Source organism: Brachionichthys hirsutus, chromosome 19, assembly GCF_040956055.1.
Source record: "Brachionichthys hirsutus isolate HB-005 chromosome 19, CSIRO-AGI_Bhir_v1, whole genome shotgun sequence".
Taxonomy (NCBI): Eukaryota; Metazoa; Chordata; class Actinopteri; order Lophiiformes; family Brachionichthyidae; genus Brachionichthys; species Brachionichthys hirsutus.
In genome coordinates, this window is record NC_090915.1 from 7044136 (window position 1) to 7066544 (window position 22409).

The following is a 22409-nucleotide window of genomic DNA, read 5'->3' on the forward strand; positions in this document are numbered from 1 at the left end:
GGTGACGCGAACCCCCCCCTGTCACCTGGCTCGGGTGATGAATACAACTGATGTAATGTAATAAATGTACAATAGCCTACCTATATATATATATATTATTTTTTTATTGACCTACTACTAAGGTTTATTATATTAACCATTTCATTATTATAACTCTTGAACTTTACTTTCTGTCGTCTTGTTTCTACACCTGGGTCCTCTGTGCTGCTTTAAAGGGGACATATTATGAATAAATAACTTTTCCCATGTTTCTACACTAATATTTGGAGGTTTCTGGTCATTACCAACCCCAAAACTGCTAAATTAAACCATCCAGTCAATCCTGAGTAGTTTGCATAGGCCACCAGTTCAAGTCCCAGTTCAGATGAAATGTGAACCTCCAGAGCATTACCAAGGTGCCCTTGAGCAACACCCCCCCCCCCCCCCCCCCCCAACTGCTCTGGGTGTATAAACACATGTAGTACATATTGTGCTATATGTCTTGTGCTGTATATCACTGTAAATCAAATATAATCTATTATTAATATCTGGAAATGTCAAAATGCAAATTGTTGTATGTCAGAGATTAAATTAAAAACACGCCAATATCATGTTGTTTGTTTTTTTACAAGGAAGACGATTTTGCCTGCAGACAAAACACAATAGTGTTTTAGTGTTAAATGTCAGTAAAGGATTTACGGGTTGGATCGCGATCGCAGCCCAAAATCCTAACTCTTAAAAGACAAGACTGAATATATAAAGGTGGAGTAAAAGAACCTGATTTTTCACAAAACAGCTAATATAACATATATGTTTCACCAGTCCTACGGGTGACTACTTAAATAATGCTGTTTCACAATTAAAGAAGCAAAACAGAATGGACTTATTTTATTGTATTTAATATCATAACTGTAATGAAAATCGAGTTCTGGAAGTATTACATCTATATTGATTTTATATCTATTATTATTCATTGGCAAGCTAACCTAAAAAACCTGTCTACTCAGTCACACAGTAGGACTTCCTGCTTTGGCCCCGCCCTGCTCATGTGACAAGGTACTGTAGTTTGATTGGTTGTATGAAACCTTGATCTACGCCAGCAGCTTTGGAAAGGAGACCACTGATATGGAGAGCTGGAAGAGGACAGGTGGGGTTTCTTACAGGTGGTGGAGAAAGCCAGACCTAGGGTGAGACAACAGGCTCTTATTTTGACTTTGTTTATCTGTGACACAAAAAGTAAAAGCAATGCTGGAAAAACCCGCTTTGCACTTTATAGAATTCTACAGCAGGTCATGTCTTAGATTCAGCCTTTGTGCTGAATGCCTGGATTTCTCCTTTGGGTGTGTTGCTGTTTAGGGGTGAGGTAAACGTAGTGGCTCAGAACGATGAGGACCAGAATGAGACCGGCACTATTCCCTCAGGAAGACTGGACTCACACGAAGAATATTCTGCACCCAAATCTAGATCCGATAAACCTGAAGGTCTGTAAAACTATTAGCTGTAGTAACACACAAATATCAGCTCTCCTTTGTCTACCAGCTGTAGCAGTGTAAATACTCTTTTTACAACACTGCCCCCCCCCCCCCAAGGGTGACTCCTGCCCTCAAAACTCGATGGCCTCCTTCAAAACAACTTTCAGGGGGGCAGAAACGGAGATAGTCATCATTTTTATTGTCATTCAGTATTTTTAATGTCATTCAGAAATGCTAACATAGAATGAAATTCCAATAAAACACAGATGCAAGATATTGCACCGTCTTAAACAACAGTAAATAGCAGTGGAACGATACATGATAGAGTGAATATACACAGTAAATAACAGAAATACCTGCATGAAGATGTTACAGTGCGCTTAGCTGTCTTATGGCGCTTGGATAAAAACCGTCTGAGGCTGCGTTACCCTCGACTGGGGGCAGGAGGGTAAACAGATATTTGCTTTAGACACAATTGCGCATACAGTGTACACACTCTGGGTAGTTTCATCTTTGACAAGGTGTCGGATGTAATTGATTTGAGATATAAATGACAATACAGACTTTATACAGATCTTAAACAGTGGCTTTACAGCATTATTTTTGCAGCTGGGAGACGCGTGTCAGTCAGTGTTGAATCTATATTACACGGTTACACAAAATATAAAAGTCATTTCATCGTCCTGCACACATTTCTCACCGGAGGACAGTGAACTTCAGTCAATGTCTCGTTGCTTTTACAGAAACCCTGACAGTAGACGATGCGCTAGAAACCATCGGCTTCGGAAAGTTCCAGTGGAAATTATCTCTCCTCACCGGACTGTCGTGGGTAAGAGTCCTTAAACATGGAGACATGGTCCACGCTCTGCTGTTTAACACTCACGTAGCACTCCGCCTATCTGGGACAGACGGCAGACGCCATGGAAATGATGATCCTCAGCATCTTGGGCCCCCAGCTTCGCTGTGAGTGGAGGCTGCCCAGCTACAAGGTGGCTCTCATAACGTCGGTAAGAGCCTCTCAGAAATGTTTGGGTTTTTTTTGGTTTGGAAATACAAAAATACAAAATGTGTGAGTGAAACGATTCCTTTTTTAGTTCGTGTTTGTCGGGATGGCGATGAGTTCGCCTCTATGGGGAAACCTCTCCGACAGATATGGCAGACGAGTCGTGAGTCTAACCCACGTTTTTTTTTCCCCTCTAAGATTTGAACATTTCTGTGCATTTCTTCACATTTAACTCTCAACGTCTCTCTGTCGGACGCAGGGTCTGATCATGTCTATGTGCTGGACCCTGTTTTATGGTCTGTTGAGCGCCTTCGCTCCAACATATTCCTGGCTCTTGTTCCTGCGGAGCCTCGTCGGCTTCGGCATCGGAGGAATTCCTCAGGCGTAATTCTACCTCGTCCTCTTTGTGTGGAAAAATTCAGCTTGCATTGCCAGGCCGACACCTTTTTAATAACCACTAAATGTTTCAAACCTTCAAGGGTGATATTTTACTCCGAGTTCCTCCCCAGAAAAATGAGAGGCACCTGCGTCATGATGATGTCGGTAATGTCAAAATACACCGTTTTTAAATGTCTTATCTCTCATTAATTTTGCTGTTTATTGATTCCCTCCTGATTCATTGCTTCAGGTATTCTGGGCAGTCGGTACTGTGTTCATAGTCCTCCTGGCATTGTGGATCATGCCAACGCTTGGTTGGAGATGGCTGCTCGTTGTTGCCGCTATACCATTGGCAATGTTTATTGCCTTTTTTCCGGTATGCATATTGGTGATAGAAGATAAAATATAAATACGCCGAGGTTAATCTCTCCAGTGAACTGTTCTGTGTTCCACAGTGGCTTCCCGAAAGTCCTCGCTTTGACTTGCTGACAGGAAACGCAGAGAAAGCCATGGCGACCTTACAGCGTGTGGCCAAAGACAATGGTAAGACCATGCCTCCAGGGAAGGTGACCGCCCACACGCAGGTGAGCTTACAGGCATACGTGTCAGAAAACGAAGACGTGTGTCCAACATGATGCCTCGATGCTAAAAATGTTCCCTCCATTTGTGTTGTGTTAATTTCACAGAGAGACCGCAGGAAGGTTAAAGATCTCTTTTCTCCTCAGTATTGGAGGATGACTCTTCTTCTGTGGTTTATTTGGTCTGTTTGAGCGACACATATTCTACTTGCTTGATTTAATTTGTGTGTATGAAAAAGGGTGTGTGGGGGGAGTTGAGATTAAATGCATCCTGGAGTAAATGTAAATCAATGGAAACTATGCTATGTGCAATTAATTTGTTGCTGCACTATAGTGTACTTTAGTATGTAGAACAATGTGTGATGTTATTTTCACCAAAGGTTTTCTGCTGCCTTTAACTATTATGGTCTGGTCCTGTTAACAACTGAGCTGTTCCAGTCTGGGGGTATGTGTGGCAGTAAGTAGCATCTACTCCCGTCTGCTGATCAGCTTTAATCGTGTCTCTGAATTGAACAAAAAACAAACTCTCCTTCCCGACAGCGCCCCAAGGAGCCAAACCTGAACACAGCTGTAATCTAGACTGCAATTATTTGACATCAGATGACTATAAAGACCTTTTATGGACAACCGCGGCTGAAATCCCAGGTGAAGACCTTCAAAATGATGTTTATGAAGAGATGTTTTAAACCTGTGAATTAGGCATTGCTCCGAGTTTCTTCATGAACAATCCACAAGAAAAATCTTCACTTAGGTTAATGATTTCAATTAAGGCGGCACGGTGGCGTAGTGGGTAGCGCTGCTTGCTGCCTCACAGCAAGAAGGTGCCAGGTTCGATTCCTTTTTTTATGTTCACCCCCTGGCTGTATGGATTATCTCAGATTTTCTCCAAAAACATGCATCTTAGGTGAGTTGAGGACTGCAAATTGTCCGTAGTGGCCGTGAATGGTTGTCTGTCTGTGTGTGGCCCCCGCTATGTCCTGGCGACACATCTGGGGTGTACCCCGCATCTCGTCCGTAGTGAGCTGGGATAGACTTCCCCAACTCCCGTCACCTGCAAGGTGGCTAAAGCGGAGGGAGAGGAGACGGTTGAGTGGATGCAGTTCAGTTAAAATCTTTAGTAAATACTATTTGTGCAAAACTTTTGGAAGTCTGGCATTATATTTTAACTTTCTAAATGTTGAGCAAACCCATCTTACCATGACGTTTTGTCAAGTGAAGCAAAGCTATCTTCAGTATTTAAATTCTGTGTTTGCATACATACATAATCTGCTCTAATCCCAGATTATCTCACCACACACTCCTACAAACAGAGATTCTGGAGTGCTGGTCCTACGGAACGGCCTAAACTGTGAAATTGGAATTCCTTCCATTTCCTCTTTGCACTTTTTTTGTCTGCATGTTATAAATTCTAAATTGACTGCTTCATGTCTGTTTCAGGTGTTTTAGTCTTCCTTCTGATAATCGACCGTATTGGCAGGAAGAAGAGCATGGCCATGGCTTTCTTCATGTTCTCCTTGTTCATTTTGCCTTTGTATGCTTGTATCGGCAGGTGAGATGGTCTATCTGTGCCATTTTGTATTGATTCAAAAGCAAAATGCATTAAAACATCAGTAATAGTTTTTTCTCCACGCAGGGTAGCTGTCACAATCATTATCTTTATTGCCAGAGCCTCCATCGCTGGAGGACTCCAAGTTATATATGTTTACATGCCAGAGGTAAATCGAAATCATATTTAGCAGTTTGTAATGAGACACTCGAGTTTCATGCAATTTCATCTGAAGAAAACGCCCTTCTCTCATTCGTTAGGTGTTTCCGACAGAGATTAGAGCCTCGGCACTGGGAATAGGCAGCGCAATCTCCAAGATGGGCTCCCTGATTACACCGTTCATTGCATCGGTATGAATTTACCAGAACTTTCTAAAGCAATGTGTTCAAAATAGTTTACTTATTGCGTGTGTGTGTTTTTCTAGGTGATGCTCAGGAGGTCGGTGTATTTGGCGCTGTCTCTCTACTGTGGCTGTAGTCTTTTGGCTGGGGTCGCATGCTTGATCCTGCCTATCGAGTCATCGGGCCGGAGTCTGCAGGAATCCAATCTTAACCAGATGGCTGGAGCGCAGGAGGTCACAGCAACTAACGAGTAATGCAGCGTATCATCCTGCAATGGTAGATAAACACAGAGCAAAAAATAAAAAAAAGAGAGGGAGAAATGGAAAAATAAATACAGTAACCCGTTTAACTGGATGCAGCCACAGACAACACGGCACAATCCTAAAGCAGTGGAATCAACTTTCCGTGTGACGCTGCGCTTAGAGATACACGTTTTTAAAATATTTACTGTATGCATGCATGTTTCTTTTGCATATTAAAGTTACATCTGCTTCTAGTTCTGCTTTCTTGAGACGGTGAATGTCACGGAAACATGAAAACATTGCAACAAGCACGCATGCACTTTCCAAAAATATTTGAAGTACATATAGTTGTGGCATAAACTGGGAACGCATGCAAATGGGATATTAATTATAAAATACAGGCGCAGTGTACTGACATGAGACCTCGTTCAAATTAAGATAGCATTGACTCAACTGAACAAACAGTGGCATAAAATTACCGCCGCTAGAACGGAGATAAATTAGTCTGCGTCTTAGCGTTGCAAACACAAACGGCGTCTCGTCACAGCTTTCTGCACCTTCTCCAAGAAGAGTCGTTGGCAGCGAGATTTATTTGCTGCAGCCGATGCTCACTCATCGAATCTTGTTTCAATGTTGCACTGTACTTGTACTGTGTTGACAATGACAATAAAAGCTTTCCATTTCCACGTACTTGTACTGCAATACATGCCACTGTTTGACTGTACTTGCACTCTAACATTCTATCTAATAAATATATTCATCATCATCATCATCGACGTGCATTTGGGCTCGCAGTCTGGCCAGTCACCTTGACAACATCGGCCCAATGACAGCGCGCACGCCAAACAGGCCAGCCAATCACAGGCAGCCGTCACAGCTGCGCTCGTCTCTGCCCCGCTTCCGACCTGCGCCGTGTTTTTGTCTCCGTCTGCACAGCAGTGATGACAAATCCTGCTTTATTGTTGCTTTCACGCAACCGGAGCAGCTTCCGCTCAGCTTCCCGCTCATGAGGACCCCGGTAGCCGCGGAGGACGCACGGAGCAGGACCGAAAGGGCGCACGGCCGCGGCTCCGGAGACAGGTGCTGCTGGATGAGAGTCTGACGAGGCGTTTTCTCCCCGGTGACCGAGGCGGTCGTAGCGGCGCATCCTCCTCCTCTCCTCCTCTCCTCCTCTCCTCCTCCTCCTCCTCCTCCTCCTCCGCCTCCGCCATGGCCCTGGTAACCCTGCAGCGGTCTCCCACGCCGAGCGCAGCATCCTCGTCCAGCAGCGCGGGGGAGGTAGGTGGAGGAACCGGGCTCTCAGTCTTTGTGTACGCGCGGATGGAACGCGGTGCACGCCGGCTCGAAGCCGCGTCCAGGCGGGGCTCCGGCGCCCCCATCACGGCTGTTTAAACTTGACTTACCGGTGATTTCAGAGGTGTCGAACCCGTGCCGTGCAGGGCCGAGCCACTCCGGGTTTTCTTTCCAGCAGCTGATCTCACTAATGAGCTCCTGCTCTGGAAGGAGGCGCTGATAATTAGAATCACCTGCTTTAGCGGCCGGCTGGAAGGAAAACCTGGAGCGTCTCGGCCCCCCCCCCCCCCCCATGGCACAGTTTGGACACCCCTGGGTTAGGAAATAAAAGTCTGAAGGGGGGCTGGTGAGTTTTAACAGGACAAAGTGGTCATTTTGAAGCTGCACGCAGGTTATTGACCCCAGAATTTAATGAGGATCGAATTCTGATCAGTGTGAACAGCTCGAGTTTAAAAAAAACCAAAAACTGAGAAAGCACTCAGAGAGCGCAGACCTCCGCCAAGCAGCTCACTCCCCCTGTAATTGCAGATTTACACTAAAACAGAGTCTTGTATTATTTTATTTAAATTTTTTAGATTCAGTGACCATAAGAGGGGCGGTGTTCCTGCGGTGCGAGTTCTACTGGTTTTAAATATAAACATTTAAAATATTCCGATCCGTTGGGTTGTACGGCTGCCGCCATGACGCAGCTGAATACTGCGCTGCTGTCTTTACATGTCCTGCCTTGTTTCTGGCTTTCAGGATTTTGGAAGCGATGATGACCGGAAAAATAATCAGAGGTATGACCTTTCTGTTTTTTGTTTTTTTTGGGGTTTTTTTGCAGTCAAGTAACTGGAGATGTGTTACGGATGTTTGGTGTTTCAGTCTGTCTCTTCTGGAATGTGTTTTTGTCTTCACTGGGCCTTCTGACCTTTAATCTACATGGAAATACTAGAAAAGCCCGCAGAGAGCACAGACCTCCCTCAAGCATGGTGATCTGGATCAGCACCGAAAGGTTCTAGATTGTTCTTGGTATCTTGATACACCAACCATGAAAAGTAAAAGTGAATCAGAGCTGATGTGCATTTTTAACAGATTCTTGATTCCATAAATGGGTTTAATGTTAAAATGTAATATTTGTTCCCGACCTCATTCTGGATCAGAACCAGAATACATTTTTTATGATGGTTCATATCGGACCCATTTCTGACTGATTTTTGGTGAATGCATATTTTACAATATTTTTTTTAAAGCCTAAGTAAATGAGAAAATCTGGGGAAGAAATTGTATCAAGAGGGGTATCCAGATCGCTCTCCAAATTTAATGGGATGTAAATTAGACCACGACCCATCTTCAGATTGTTTTTCATCAAGATCCAAGCAGCAGTTTTTCCGTAATCCTGCTAACAGACAGACAAACTGCGTTACAAACAGAACCTGCTTGGAAGAGTTAACTAGCAGAAGGCGATGTCTCAAGATGCAGTTTAACATTTCTTTATATATATATTAAATCACTGAGCTTCTAAATGAGATTTTCCATTTTTAGATATCTGCTTGTACATTTTGTTTCTGCCAGAGCCCGGCTAGGTTCGTGGTTCTGTAGTGGATGTGAGAGAAACAAGGGATTAAACACGGGCAAGGATTATGAACGGTTCCTTCAAACGTCAAAGGAGGACGCTGCCCTCATCATTAGAACGAGCCTTTTCACAGGAGACGATCGCCTCGTCTTGTCGTCTAACCCTGAAGCGTCTCTGATGTCTGCTTCATTACAGACATTTAAACAATGAGCCTCCACTGTCATAAAGCCTTTCTTTAATCAACTGACTTCATAAAGGCAGCCTTTGTTTGTGTGTGTGGTGTGTGTGTGTGGGGGGGGGGGGGGTTAAATCCCATCATGTCCTGAATGGAGTTCCTGCTGATAGTCATCAGCATTGAGTCTTAATTTAGAATCCTTGTTGTCAGACTTGAGATTTTCGCCAGCGACCGAGCGGCACTCGCTGGGATGCTGGTATTGTGGCGGCGTTTCGTACTGGGAGAACCGGTCGCTGCTGTGGACAGCGCGATAGGGAGCAGAAACTGAGAGGACAGGGGAAAGCAGGCGGGAAGGTTTCAGGGCTGTGATGGAAAATCTGTGGGAGGCAAAGATCAACCAGTCCCCTGGTCAGAAATGTGTGTTGGTAGAAGCTGGATGGAAGCGAGTTCAGGAGAGGAAGGTAAAAACCCTCGAACTAGTCTCAGGATCTCAGGATGCGTCTCGTTGAGAAACCTTCCCATAGGTCCATGATCACTTTGTTGCCTCACTTCGTGGAGGAAGCTGCTCGGACGCGGAGGGCGATCTGTCGCATGTAAGTAAAATCTCCCTCCAGGAAACGGGCGATATTAGAAGCTCATAAGCTGATGATATTTTATTTTTGATAACTCGTCATTGAATTAAAGAGTCTCTTGGTTAAGTGTGCTCAACTGAGTGCCACTCAACTTTTTTACTCTTCAAGCAGACCAGATGTTGATCTGAAATGTATTTCTGAATGTTTTAGGATTCAGCTGTTGCTGCAATGAAGGAAGCCAAGCGTTACTCGAGTAAAGCAATAATAGTGGAGGAATGGCGTCTTTATAGAACTAAGATTCCTTTTTCAAGAGGAAGTCTGCGTAACTTTTTGACTTGAATAATTCAGATTTATTATTATATGTTTTATAAAGTATAGAAATATAAGATAAACGCTCGAGGAGGCAAAGAAGAGGAGGAAACCGAAGCCGTTCGTCTCTGACTTGTTGAATATAGATTTTTCATCGCTGCTCCTTTGTTTACATGAATCCTCAGAATGACGTCTAACAAATCATATTTGCTTAACCCTCGTTTAAAAAGCATTCTACAAGGCACTGTAAAAATATAAAAATAAAATTATTTCATGGCTTAGCTTATTCGTAAATGTATTTTTACTTGTGCTTTCTCCAGCCTCAGCGAGAGCTTCTTCATGGTCAAAGGAGCCGCCTTGTTCCTCCAGCAGGGCGGCAGCACTCAAGGGCCAAGGACCCCAACCCACCACAGGCATGCAGGTAGGAACACACACACAAGAGGCTTTGTCTCTCTCTCTCTCTCTCTCTGTATATTCTCTGAATGTACACGTACAAAAGGAAACGTGATTTTTCCCATTGTGGGTTCGGGAGTGTTTATGCTAAACCGTGTAGGGAGGTCTGCTCTGATCTGTCCTGCAGCTGCAGACAAACCGCATGTCAGGCAGGACGAGCTGTTTAAAGCTTCTTCCAGAGACATGAACGAGACGTTAACTGTATTGACTTATTAAACAAAGCAGCAAACAGAAAACTCAGGAACCGCTTACTTTCATTCTCTGTCAAAAGCAGAAACGGAATAGAAATATTCCAGCCTCAAAGTGAAAGACGTTTCGGTACCCTTGCAGATCAGATAAAAGACCTATTGTCTTAACTTCCTGAAAGAGTAAGAGGACAATAAGAGAAGAGAGGGCTTAAATGAGTCTAATCAAACCCATCGTGTTGGTAATGATGGTTTAGAGTAAATTAAATGCTTAATAATAAAGACTGAGAATATGAAAAGGCCTCGGTGATGATGTCACGTAAATAGACGTGACATCATTTAACAGGAGGATCGCGCTGGAAGGTTCCAGAGTTGGGGGTTGATCGTCATTGAGATAAATCCCACTGGAAAATGAATCCATGAATGGACAATAGAAGGAGCTGAATGATCAGATTGTAGTTGACCTTTATTTATTCATTGATTCAGTGCTGAAGCCTGTCGCAGCATTGCTGCGTCGCTTACTGAGGCGAAGCGAGCCGATGGCCTTTGTTTTCTTTCAGGTGATTTACCTCAACACCTGCAGGTCATGTTTAAGAGCCTCCGCTCTGAAGATCGCATTAAGCTGGTCAGTAGAAACTCCTCGTTCGCTCTGGTGCCGTGATGCTCTGACATGTCTCATTTCATCCTCCTTCTTTTCCTCCACAGGCGGTGCGTTTAGAGAGCGGCTGGTCGGAGCAGTTGAGGTACATGGTCGTTATTTACACCAACGGCCATCAAGACACGGAGGAAAATATCGTTCTGGGGATGGACTTCATGGACAAAGACAGGTAGCCGTCTGTCTGCCTGCGGTCTCGCAGCCCAGGTGTTGTTCTTGACCTTCTTGGCAGCATTTTTCTTTGTGATCTACAGCAAAGATTGTTCCATTGGGATGGTGCTCCCACTCTGGAGTGATGCCAACATCCACCTAGATGGAGATGGGTACGTTTTCAGTTTGTCCTTTATTACCTCGTCAAGGAGGTATTTTTAAGAGTGATCCGGATACCTGTCTGGATACAAACAAATCTGGATTTTCCCATTTACTTATAATGAAGGCTTCTTTTTTTAATCATATGTTGTAAAATATTGAGCTGCTTGGAGGAGGTTTGTGCGCTCCAAGTGCTTTTCGAGATAAATTACATCATTTGTCGTGCGTAATCATCTGACTGAACATGTAATCTTGTGGTCAGTGTCCACAATAGTCGCGTGGACAAGCCGTGTCTCGCTTGTGTTCATCACCCTTCATCTCTATTCAACCTCAAACTGATCTTCTTTCTCCTCCTCTTCCTCGTCAGGGGCTTCAGTGTGAACACAGCCGGGCGGTCGCACGTCTTCAAGCCTGTATCAGTGCAGGCCATGTGGTGAGTCCAATCCGTCCTGCTCACCTGGGGCCACAGGTGTGGACACGGCCGAGGGAAAACGCATTGCCCATGCACATAGATGGCAGAACAGCAGTTCCACACATATCCAAGTGAAAATACTCGTCAAAATATGTTGTATTGTTTGGATTTACTGTTTCTGTCACTTGTAAATACTTTTAGGGGAAGCGATTAGCAGGGTTTCTTTGTTATTATGCAAATATATACATTTCAGGGTGGCTCTGAAAGACGTGCATCCAAACTAATAATTACTACCAAACAAAGCCACGCGTGCTAATAACTGGCCGCGTCTTCCTGTTTTTTAGATTAGCTTGTTTCTCACATCCATCTTTTAGGTGATGAAGGTTTAACCTCTGTACCCCTGCAGGTCGGCTCTGCAGGTCCTCCACAAGGCGTGCGAGGTGTCACGCCGATTCAACTACTTCCCAGGGGGCATTGCTCTCACGTGGATGTCCTTCTACGAGGGCAGCATTACCTCAGAGCAGAGCTGCATTAATGAGTGGAACGCCATGACCGACCTGGAGAGCACTCGGCCGGATTCACCCACCATGTTTGTGGACCGGTGAGACGACGCGTGTAGCGATGAGGTGGCGTGAGGGGGAAGCGTTCTCGCTACCCTGACCTGATGTACATGTGCTGCATGCTGGGAGAGTGAGGAGCACCGATGCTTTGTGTGCAGGCCGACGGAACGAGAGAGAACCGAGTGTCTCATCAAAGCCAAGCTCCGCAACATCATGACGTTTCAAGACCTGGAGAACATCACCTCCAAGGAAGTATGTGTCCAATCAGCGGACAGGAAAATACACAACCTGCATGTTTTGGGGTTAAAGGCCCATATAAAACATTTTTGTTGTTTTTTTATTTTTAAAATCTTGTTTTTTTATTGCCAAAAAAATGACATCAGTTGTGTCGCCTTTGCTTATTAACAGCATGGGTGTCATCTCACCATTGTCTTGTCTTAGGCAGGACAGACATGTCCTCCAAGATGAAAGTTCTTCACGTATACCATGCAAAGACGCTTCGTCCCGTCAGTAGAATCAGGGCGTCGAGCTTCATTCTGCTGCATGATCTTCTTCTCGTCTGTTCTGTCCTCACCCTCAGATCCGGAGCGAGTTGGAGCAACACATGAGTTGTAGCCTGACAGAGTACAAAGAGTTCATCGACAATGAGATGCTGATCATCCTGGGTCAGATGGACAAGGCCACGCTTATCTTTGACCATGTTTACCTGGTCAGAATCTCTTGTCTCTTTGTTTTATTATCACAGTTCACAGCTTTACCTTAAAACCGTCTTTAACGGTCATTTCCAGTAAATACTCTGAACGAGCCTCTGTCTTGTGCCTTTATAGGGTTCTGAGTGGAACGCTTCCAATTTGGAGGAGCTTCGTGACTGCGGGTGAGCTGACGTCTTAAGGCTAACACACCCATTTCTTCTTGAATATTCCTGAAATGCGGGCTGTGCTCTGCTATGAGGTCCCACAAGGTGTTGTTGTTGTTGTTGTTTCAGATAATGTCGCACATCAGTTAAACAGACTTCAAGATATCATCATAGACACCATGTGGAGGCTGCGAGCTACGATCCACGTGTTGAGGAACAGTGAAACTGAGCGGGGACTAACATTTGGTTTTGGTTTTGGTTGCAGAGTGGGTTACGTCCTGAATGTCACCCGAGAGATCGACAACTTCTTCCCAGGGACGTTCTCTTATCACAACGTCCGCGTGTACGACGAGGACGCCACCGACCTGTTGGCTCACTGGAACGACACCTACAACTTTATGGTCAAAGCCAAGTAAGAGCCTGCATAAAACAAAACCAATGAGCTCATGCTAATTAGCATTGTTCACAAGTAGGCTGTGAGGCGTTACCCCCCCACCAAGGAGGTGCTGTTGCTGGAAAACTGCTGGATGGATATTGATGAAAACAAATCTGAACATGGGTCTTGATCTAACTTAAATTTTGAGAGTGATCCGGATACCTGACGAAACAAATCTGGATTTTACCATTTACTTATAATGGAGGCTTTATAAGTCATGAAGGGGTCCGATATGAACTATCATGCAAAACGTCTTCTGGATCTGATCCAGAATGAGGTCAGGAAAAAATCTTACATTTTAACACTAAAACCTATTTATGGATGGACTCTGATTCCCTTTTACTTTTATGTATAAATATACCAAGAACAATGTAGAACCTTTTGGTGCTGATCCAGATCGCCGTGTGGACAGTGCAGATCCAGTTAGGCGGAGAATGAGCTGCTTGGAGGAGGTCTGCGCTTTGAGCGTTTTTCTAGTTTCAAATGCACATGCAGCCTGCTCCTTAAACCATTGTTACTTATGTCCACACGATGGGATGTAACGATTGTTCGTCTCCAATAGGAAGAACAATTCCAAGTGCCTGGTGCACTGTAAGATGGGGGTGAGCCGGTCGGCCTCTACGGTTATTGCCTATGCAATGAAGGCGTATGGCTGGTCTCTGGAGAAGGCGTGCAACTTCGTCAGGCAGAAACGGAGCGTAGCTCAGCCGAACGCCGCGTTCATGAGGCAGCTAGCCGAATACGAGGGAATCCTGGACGCAAGGTGAGGACGGCTAAAGTTTTACATGTTTCTTCCTCCGATTTTATTATTTATTTACATTATTTAGCGTTATTTTTTCTTTATTCGGGGAAAGGAACCAATTGAAGGGTTTTATGTTAATTCTTACGAGCATTATAAACCTACGAGCTGGGTTAAGGGATGAATTAAACTCTTATATAGAGGTATTTGTACTGTACATATCTACGTACGCGCTCATAAAAAAAAAAGTAACCTCTGCCTTCACAGTAAACAACGCCACAACAAGCTATGGAGGCCGGAAACCGATGAGGAGGGATCCGCCGAGCTTCAAGCCTCTGGCCATAGTAGTGGTGGTGAGGAGACGCCAGTGCTCAGAGAGGAGGACGCCCTGGCAGGCTGTGGGGCGTCTCCCTGCAGGGGTAGGGGTCTGGAGATGGAGCCCCTTGACTCGCTTAACTATAATTACTACTTCAGACGTTTGTCTGACTCGGCTCTGGACAGCGAGCCCTCCACGCCGGTGCGAGGTCCCCCTCTGTTGGGCATGGAGAGAGTTTTTATCGAGATTGAAGACGTGGAGAGGGATGCCCTGTTGGAGGACGAGTGCTTCCCCATGGCCCATTTAGCGCTGCCCGGCGGGGGCACGGCAGCGCAGACTTGCGGGCGCCTTGACCCACTTGAGGACATGAGACTGAGACTCGAGATCAGTACTTTGGAGGAAGAGGACGAGGAGGAGGCCAAGAAAGAGGAAGCTGAGATGGCGGCGTTGGCTCAAATGCCTGGACATTCGGATGGCAATAAGACGGCGTTGGAGGGTGGGAGGACGGAGGAGAGCCGGTTAGGCCTCGCCAACCTGAACACCAACAACAGCAACCGCCTGGCCGCCAAGCGCAGCTGCCCCGCAGCGTTTGACGTAAGTTGCTTTCAAATGTGGACATTTCTGTCTTTTCTTCGAGCTTATTTCATGTCTGCATGTAGCTTTAATAAAATGAGTGCACCTTAAATATTCTGCCTGCCATTGACCGTACACTGGCTCATGTTGCTCCATTCAGGACAGTGCCAGCACGGGAAACCCGTTAAAAGTGAAGCCCTCGTATCAGTCCTGTGAAGACTGCTTCCGTCTACCGCAGGGACGCCGCTGTGACCGTCCAGCAGGAGGACGTTCTCATCGCCTGACCTCCTCCCGTTATTGCAGTGTGCCAATCATATGCATACATCCACCCGGGACCAATTTTGCGTCCACCTCCATCCTGCAATCACTGCAAACTCCTGGAGTTGTCCCGCCAAACTTGGTACAACCCTGTCGTCCTCTGTACCATTGCGCCACCTGTGGCCCTGATGTCCCGTCCGTCCTGCAGAATAATCCCCAGAAACTGGTCTCTCACATGAGCTGTGAGGCGCCACCTCACGGCCACAGCCCAGCAGAACCTGAGGACATGGACGAACCACAGGTTGATGGAGATGAAATATCACGGGAGGGCGTGGGGCCCTTCGATGCTCCCGCTGCTGAAGGTTTAAAACTAGAACCCGTCGGTGCCGTGGAGCTCCACCTTCAAATGCCAGAATTTGGTCTGGAAATGATGCGACAGAGAGCAGAGCAGCTTGACGTAACGGGCCAGCTCCCAGTGGGGCCTTTTCCATAGTACAGCGGCCCATGGATCAGATGGAGAAGGAGGCTTACCAGTGCCTCCACCAATCCGACGGAGCGCCTTAAATGCCGCTGTGGTGTCGTAACGGAGATGAAGCTGTCTCTGCTCCATCACCACACACCCGACGATCACCATTCTTCCCTACAGCTCGGTTTGGATGAGCTTTATGCTGCCCATGTTTTTGAAGGCTACAGCTGGCACTTTGATGGAAAGAAAAATACCTGAATCGACATGCTTCTGCCGGTATACGTGTTCTTCAATCCATCTAATCGGCTGTTTATGAGCAGTTGAGCCTGTTTGATTACATTCAATATGTGACTACTGGTTGAATACCACTTATATATTACCTCCTGCAGCTGCTTTGACATTACAAGAGGACAAACAGTTTCTAAAAAATGGCGTGAACATATGCATCCCATCTCGGGACTGTTTTTTTTGTTGTCTTTGGTCACCCCGAACAAGCACATTGTTGAAGTGCTCACATTATCCCACGCATGACTTTGCAGCACCGCACAGCACACACACAAAATGGTTAGAGGGAATCACCTTTAGCTTTCACCGAGAAATGCTTTCATAGTGACAACAAAAAGCACAGTGAAAAATGGAATTCTGCATACACCTTGTGTTCTTATTGAATGAATGCCAAAAAAAAACAAAAAGCACTGAAGAAAACCTTCATTAATCCATCATGAATAAATGAATAAACGTTCAAATGCTTGCATAATAATTTCTTTTCAATTCCTGATTTAACCAAAGCCTGTTGGTCAACTTCTCACTTTCATTCACAGCTAGTTTCATGGTAAGAATTTAATTCAAGACGCTGTCATTGTTTCTGATCTTTTTTTGCTCTCTCTGTCCTGAAACACAAACATTTGCAAATGCACGCTAAACGGGTATTGTTTAATCACTCAGAAGTTCAAAGCAAGGGGTCAAATCATGATGATGATGAATATATTTATTAGATGGAATGTTAGAGTACAAGTACAGTCAAACAGTAGCATGTATTACAGTACAAGTACAGTCAAACATCCTGTCTAAGAGGAGCATTTCAAAAATGCCCTTGCGGTCTTGTTTCCGGGGATTGATCCGGAGAGAGTCGTGGTGACTATCTCCGTTTCTGCCCCCCTGAAAAGTGAATCAATACGCTTGAAATATGCTACTCTGGTTATGTCAGTAGAAACTTTGACAAACGGCGATGCATCGTCTGATCCTCCTCCCTTGACCCCAGAGAGCTGCAGGCTTGCTCCAGTAGTTGGATTTAGATAATCTGGTTTGCCTCTAACTTGTTCTTTCCCTCATGTTGAAATTTAAGCCTGAAGGAGCACTAACGCAAAGTTGTTGACAGCATCTGTTTAAAAAACAAAAAGTCCTAAAATGACAGTTGCTAATGCTGGGAAATGCCACAACGTGCTACATACACTGGCTCCTTCTGTTTGTGTTCCCAGACCACCGCGCCATGTTTGCTTCTTTTAGATTAGTTCTGTATTTAAGTGCCTTAACCTCAGCCTTAGCTCTTCATAAAGCATCAGAGGCATCGCTAAGTTTCTCCGGGTGTGTCGATTGGCTGCCTTTTTGTTTAATGCTTATCTTTAGTCCCAACAATACACTTCCTTCCTAAAATGTATAACCATAAAATAAGGGATGCACACACAAACTCATACATAATGCCTCCCCCACCACAGTACACACATATTTTGATGGATTTCCATTGATTAATAGCCTATACTAATATTGTATTTGTTTGCAATGTTGAAAATTGTGCTGCATTGTATTGGTTCAATAGCTGGCTGAAGAACCTTATTCGCTGGAATGAGATAAGCTGCCATTTATTAAACATTATATAAGTCTTTGAAATTTGCCAGCGTGTAAATTCTGTATTTTTATCTACAATTTGCTATTGAATATATAATCTTGCAGATTTGGCCAGTATGACTAAAAACCCCGATAATGCTACTGTGTCGTAATCATGTTCTCTTTGTACCACAGCAAACAAAAACAAGAAAGAACTGGCCCATCTCTAACTTTGGCTGGTGCTATTAATTAAAAATTGTTGGTAATCCTAATAATAAATGGCAGTGATTTTTATATATATATATATATTGCACCGTTCCCAGGCAGTAAACACGAAGCTGACAATCCCATTGAGAGACACTGAAGACTTTGTGAGGAAGGATATTAAGACATATTAGAGGTTATCCAGGGATCCAGAGTGTATTGAGAGCACAAGTCCGTCACGATGCGTGTGAGGATGAGACATGTGGACAACACTGGCGCATCTACCTGGAAGTAAGCGTCTGTTAAAATAATCGTTTTTGTGTATTGTATTGTACACGTGTAATGCACTTTTTTACATTTTGTTAAGATTATATCCAGTCTAATGTTAATGGAAATAAACCATTGCCACTGCATCGTTTTTATTTTCAGTGAAGTCGGTTATTATGCCTGCGCTCAGCCATTATCGTTGCACTGTTTTTCAAGACGGTGGATCTTTATTTCCCTGTAAAATGTGTATAAAACTTTCATGTGCAGCACATCAGTAATCATATGACCTGCTTTTGTCTGCTTCTGGCCTTCACTTGCTCTTTTCGTTAAATGAACAGGGCAAAGATCACCCTTATTGAATTAGTCAAATGAAGTCAGTCTGACATCATGACGCAGGTGACAGCTGAAAGGAAAAAGATCTCCCAGCAAGGCAAAGTCGGGCAGGGTGACGGACAGGGACAACGACAGCCTCAGTAAGTATCTGCTCATAATGTCTGTCATTATTTATGTCACTACAAATCAATATATTGATCAATAAGAAAGAAAGTCTAAAATAACATTTTGGAAGTATCAAATAAGAATTTAAATGTTTGAGTTCATCTAAGGATGAACTGTCACGCATCTAATGCTCAGAGCTAGAGGTTGTCGCCATCAGAGGAACAAATAAATAAGAGAAACATGACAAAGGAGCCTTAGTTTCACAAATTACTCCTGGCGCCCAAATTATGGGAAAACAACTAACTCCAACCTAAAACTAACTGAAAAACGTTCTCCACAGACTCGGGGGGAAATTTTGATGGCTTACGAACGGGACACCCTCCCACGGGATGACATCATCTGGAGGTTGGACCAGTCCATCAAGTGGAGGATTACTGCTGAGGTCAATGCTGGTTTATTTGTGAGCTAAAAATACTCTTATTTGACATGCCCCTTTGAAGTCTTGAGCTGCTTTCACTTTGTAAGTAGAATGGCATGCAGCAGAGGCCATTCCACCAGCAAAGCCACGCTGTCCTACGCATCCATGTCATTTGCCTGACTTCTCCACAGTGTTCTGTTTTATCTGGTTCTACACCAAAACGGAGTTGGACCGTAACACAACTGTCGATCAAGTTGACCATGCATGATGAAAGGGACCTGTCTAAACAATTATCATTTTAATCAAATGAAAAAAGAGAGCAGTTCAAAACTAATTACCAGACTGATGTTACAATAATTTGGTCATGGAGACTACTAGAGCCATTAACTGATTAGCGTCTGTCTGCATTTATTAGATCAAATTTTGAGGGGATTTGACCTTGGAACCTGACAGCTGACCTCTTATCTGACTCGTCGCTTCTTTTTTCACCCCCTGACTCACTGGCAGCAGTCAGACTGAATGTAATTATAGCTACCACTCCATTCCTCTCCAACAGAATAGGAAGAGATATATAGCCGGGGGGGGGGGGCGCAGTACAGGGCAGTAGAAAATGGCATACAAAAATAAAGATTGATAGAACTTAATACAAATTGGAATAAAGAATTTAGCCTTCCTCAATTAGATGTTATGACATTTCTACTTGTGACAGTTGACTTTTTTTCTAAGACACATCCATAGAGAAGTTGTCATTCAATGATTCTGATTGGTCTGGATAAACTGCACAGAATCAACAATCGGAGACGGCAGCACAAGATGAGAAGAGAGATCAGGACAATGTCAGTGTGGGATTAGCATCAGCGCCCCAGTCATTGGGCGAGCTGGGACGCAATCACTCTTGCAAGTACAGATGCCAAACCTGTGCAGCCAATCGGCACCCTCTGAACACCGCCGCAGAATGTGTGGGTGGAGATAGGGGAGAGCTGGAGTGTAGCTCAAACGACAACGCAGTCAAAAACTGTCCTGTACGCGAAGGATACAAGCCAAACTTCAAACGGCGAGCGAGGGTCTGAGAGGAAGGCCGTGGTCTACACTGGGACTACAGCGATGGACACGCAGGACATTGGAAAGAAACTGACATTTGGTCCAAGCAAGTTAGGTCCTGTTGTTCAAATCAAGAGTCCAGCAGACTTTTGTGATCCCACTAATGAAGAAGACTTTGTTGTGCTTGAAGAGGATAAAATTTGGATGTCAACTGAAGGGAAAAATGGCATTGTGTTAGACAAAAAGACAGAAACAGCTAATCGTCAATCATCTATCAAACGAAGTGATGGGAGAGATTCCTCTGTCGGCTACAGGGACCATAATGTTCCACGTGCTTCCAGGAATGCCCCTCAAGAAAGGGTTATTGGGAAGACAAGCAGGGGGCTATCTGGCACACGTTCACCAGCAAGTGATAGTGTGGAAGAGGATAGTAGGAGTTCACCCACAGCCTGCGATGACAGGGAAATGGGTCAACATTTGGCTGAAGTGACAGGCAGCAGGTGCCAGCTAAAAGGAGTCCGTTATGTCGGAGCTGCCCACGCCGAGACAACTGGAATAGGACAAGCAGAGAGGAAGCAAAGCATGAATGAACACAACAGGCAAGTGTCTATAAATAGTGGTGAGGAGCACAACAGTGGCTCGGGGAAGAGATTCGGAAAAAGCATTGGAAGCATGATCGGTGGAACTGTCCACTCCCTGGAGAAATCGGGAGAGGAGAGACAGATAATGGCCGGCTGGGAAGCATCCATGGAAAAGGTGGATCCTTCTTCAACAGAATCGGGCATTCAAGACGAAGACAGACACTGTTCAGGATTTGTCGAAGAAGTGGGTGTTGAACAATCCAATCAAAGGAGGTTAGCTGGTGCTGTCGATGAGAAGGCTAAAGAAAGAGCCCTGAGTGAATGTACAAAGGAGGAGTACAGTCAAGTGTTGAGTAAAAAAGGCGAGTCTCGCCTACCAAAACCCACTCGTTCTGACACGCAACAACTGAAAGACAGTCCATCATTTTCACAGGAACAATGTGATTTGAATCCTTGTCCTCCTATGCTAGGCGATGAGAGCAACGATGAAGGGATACAGGTCGCAACTTCAAAGAAGGAGAGTGGGCTTGTGTGTTTTTCTGCTGTCATCAGTTCTCCACCCATGACTCATTGGCTGCCAAAGAAAAGCACAGTGGAAACAGAACTCAGTCAAGGTAGGGTAAATTCCACACCAGAGACAACACCTCCCTCGTGTGATTCAAAAGATCAAGGGTACGTGCCGAAAGAAAAGCCCAAAGCTAAAGGTCCGCCACCACCTGTCCCCAAAAAACCTAAAAACCCATTCATAAATCCTAAAACGGCACAATTAACGTCCACCGATGTCCAAAGAAGAGGCAAAGACCGCCTGCGTTCTGAGGAGAGGGTCAAGAGGAGACACACATTTCATTTTAATAAAGATCCACCAAGTAACACCCCGACTAATCAGGATATGTGTTTACTGTGGGATGAAAGAGGCACTTACGCTGTACCAACCAACAAACGACCACGGTCAATTGACTTCAGCCCCCTGGAGCATCTTCTGCCTGGACATGTGATTGGCTTTGACTACTGTGTGCGTCTGGCCAAACTGTCACCAGAGGAAGAACTGATGGACCTGGACATGTTGCAGAGAAGAGAATTCCTGGAGAGACGATCAAGATTTAAAAGATCACCTCCTCCTGTTGCAAAAAAGCCCCCGAATCCGTTTGCATCCATAGAGGCTCTAATCATACCTGAAGTCATACCAGACAATGAGACACAGCGTCCAAGATCTCCTTGTACAGTGGAAAGAGAAACACATCCTAAGCGCCAATCTAGAAGAGTCAGTCCAGAGGTCAGAAATGACAACCGCGGTATCAGGGACACAGGAAGTGGCAGTGGGGTGGATTCGTACAAGCCTGTGTCAGCAATTATTAAAGAGAAAAACCAGATGCAGAGACATCAGGGACAAGCGAAGGCTGAAGGTCACAAAGGTCAATTTCGGATGGCAGAGCAGGGTCCGACAGTGAAAGTATCCCAAATGAAGAATGCCTTTGATCTCCCAAAGAAGTCCAGAGAGACCCCAGCAGAGGTTCAACGGTCCCCAAAGAAAGGTAGGGGTCTGGTCCATACCTGAACCATTAATCTGTCTTTATTGATGACCCAGTTATTGGGTCACCCAGAATATTGGATTTACCTTTACCAGGGGGCCAGAACCACACGTCTAAATGAATGCTTGTGTTACTTCATACCTCTTTTCTGTGTAGCAACCGTTTAATATAAATTTAAACTCGTCTCTTTAACACATGAGAAAAATTATATTTATTTTGCATGACTGACCATAAAAAAATTACGATATATAAATGTTTGATTTATTCAAATATTAAAGTTTTTCCCCTCACCAGTGACCGCGTTGGGCCTTTTGTCCTGGGGGCCCCCTGGTGTGTGCTCAGTTTATTTTTCTCCATGTACAAATATTTACACCTCTAGTTGTAAATAAGATAATGTGTTCATCTTAATAATCCCAATGGCAATTTTGAAAACTGGCCAGGGCGGT

General features: G+C 44.7%; 2 protein-coding genes across 2 annotated transcripts; both read left to right on the forward strand.

Moving 5' to 3' along the window:
- The first annotated feature begins 1104 nt into the window (after positions 1-1104).
- LOC137908784 (synaptic vesicle 2-related protein-like) lies at positions 1105-5551 on the forward strand. Its single transcript, XM_068753205.1, has 15 exons — positions 1105-1126; positions 2195-2280; positions 2360-2458; positions 2546-2617; positions 2714-2838; positions 2934-2997; positions 3083-3208; positions 3288-3416; positions 3519-3592; positions 3791-3867; positions 3951-4055; positions 4848-4959; positions 5044-5125; positions 5217-5306; positions 5381-5551. The coding sequence occupies exons 1-15, from the start codon at positions 1105-1107 to the stop codon at positions 5549-5551; spliced, it is 1434 nt and encodes a 477-aa protein (XP_068609306.1).
- Positions 5552-6748: 1197 nt separating this feature from the next.
- ssh1b (slingshot protein phosphatase 1b) lies at positions 6749-15688 on the forward strand. The gene is made up of 15 exons (XM_068753208.1): positions 6749-6817; positions 7574-7611; positions 9764-9864; positions 10642-10706; positions 10787-10908; positions 10991-11059; positions 11413-11478; positions 11864-12058; positions 12176-12269; positions 12598-12726; positions 12845-12891; positions 13139-13285; positions 13872-14072; positions 14316-14958; positions 15098-15688. The coding sequence occupies exons 1-15, from the start codon at positions 6749-6751 to the stop codon at positions 15686-15688; spliced, it is 2577 nt and encodes an 858-aa protein (XP_068609309.1).
- The last annotated feature ends 6721 nt before the right edge of the window (positions 15689-22409 follow it).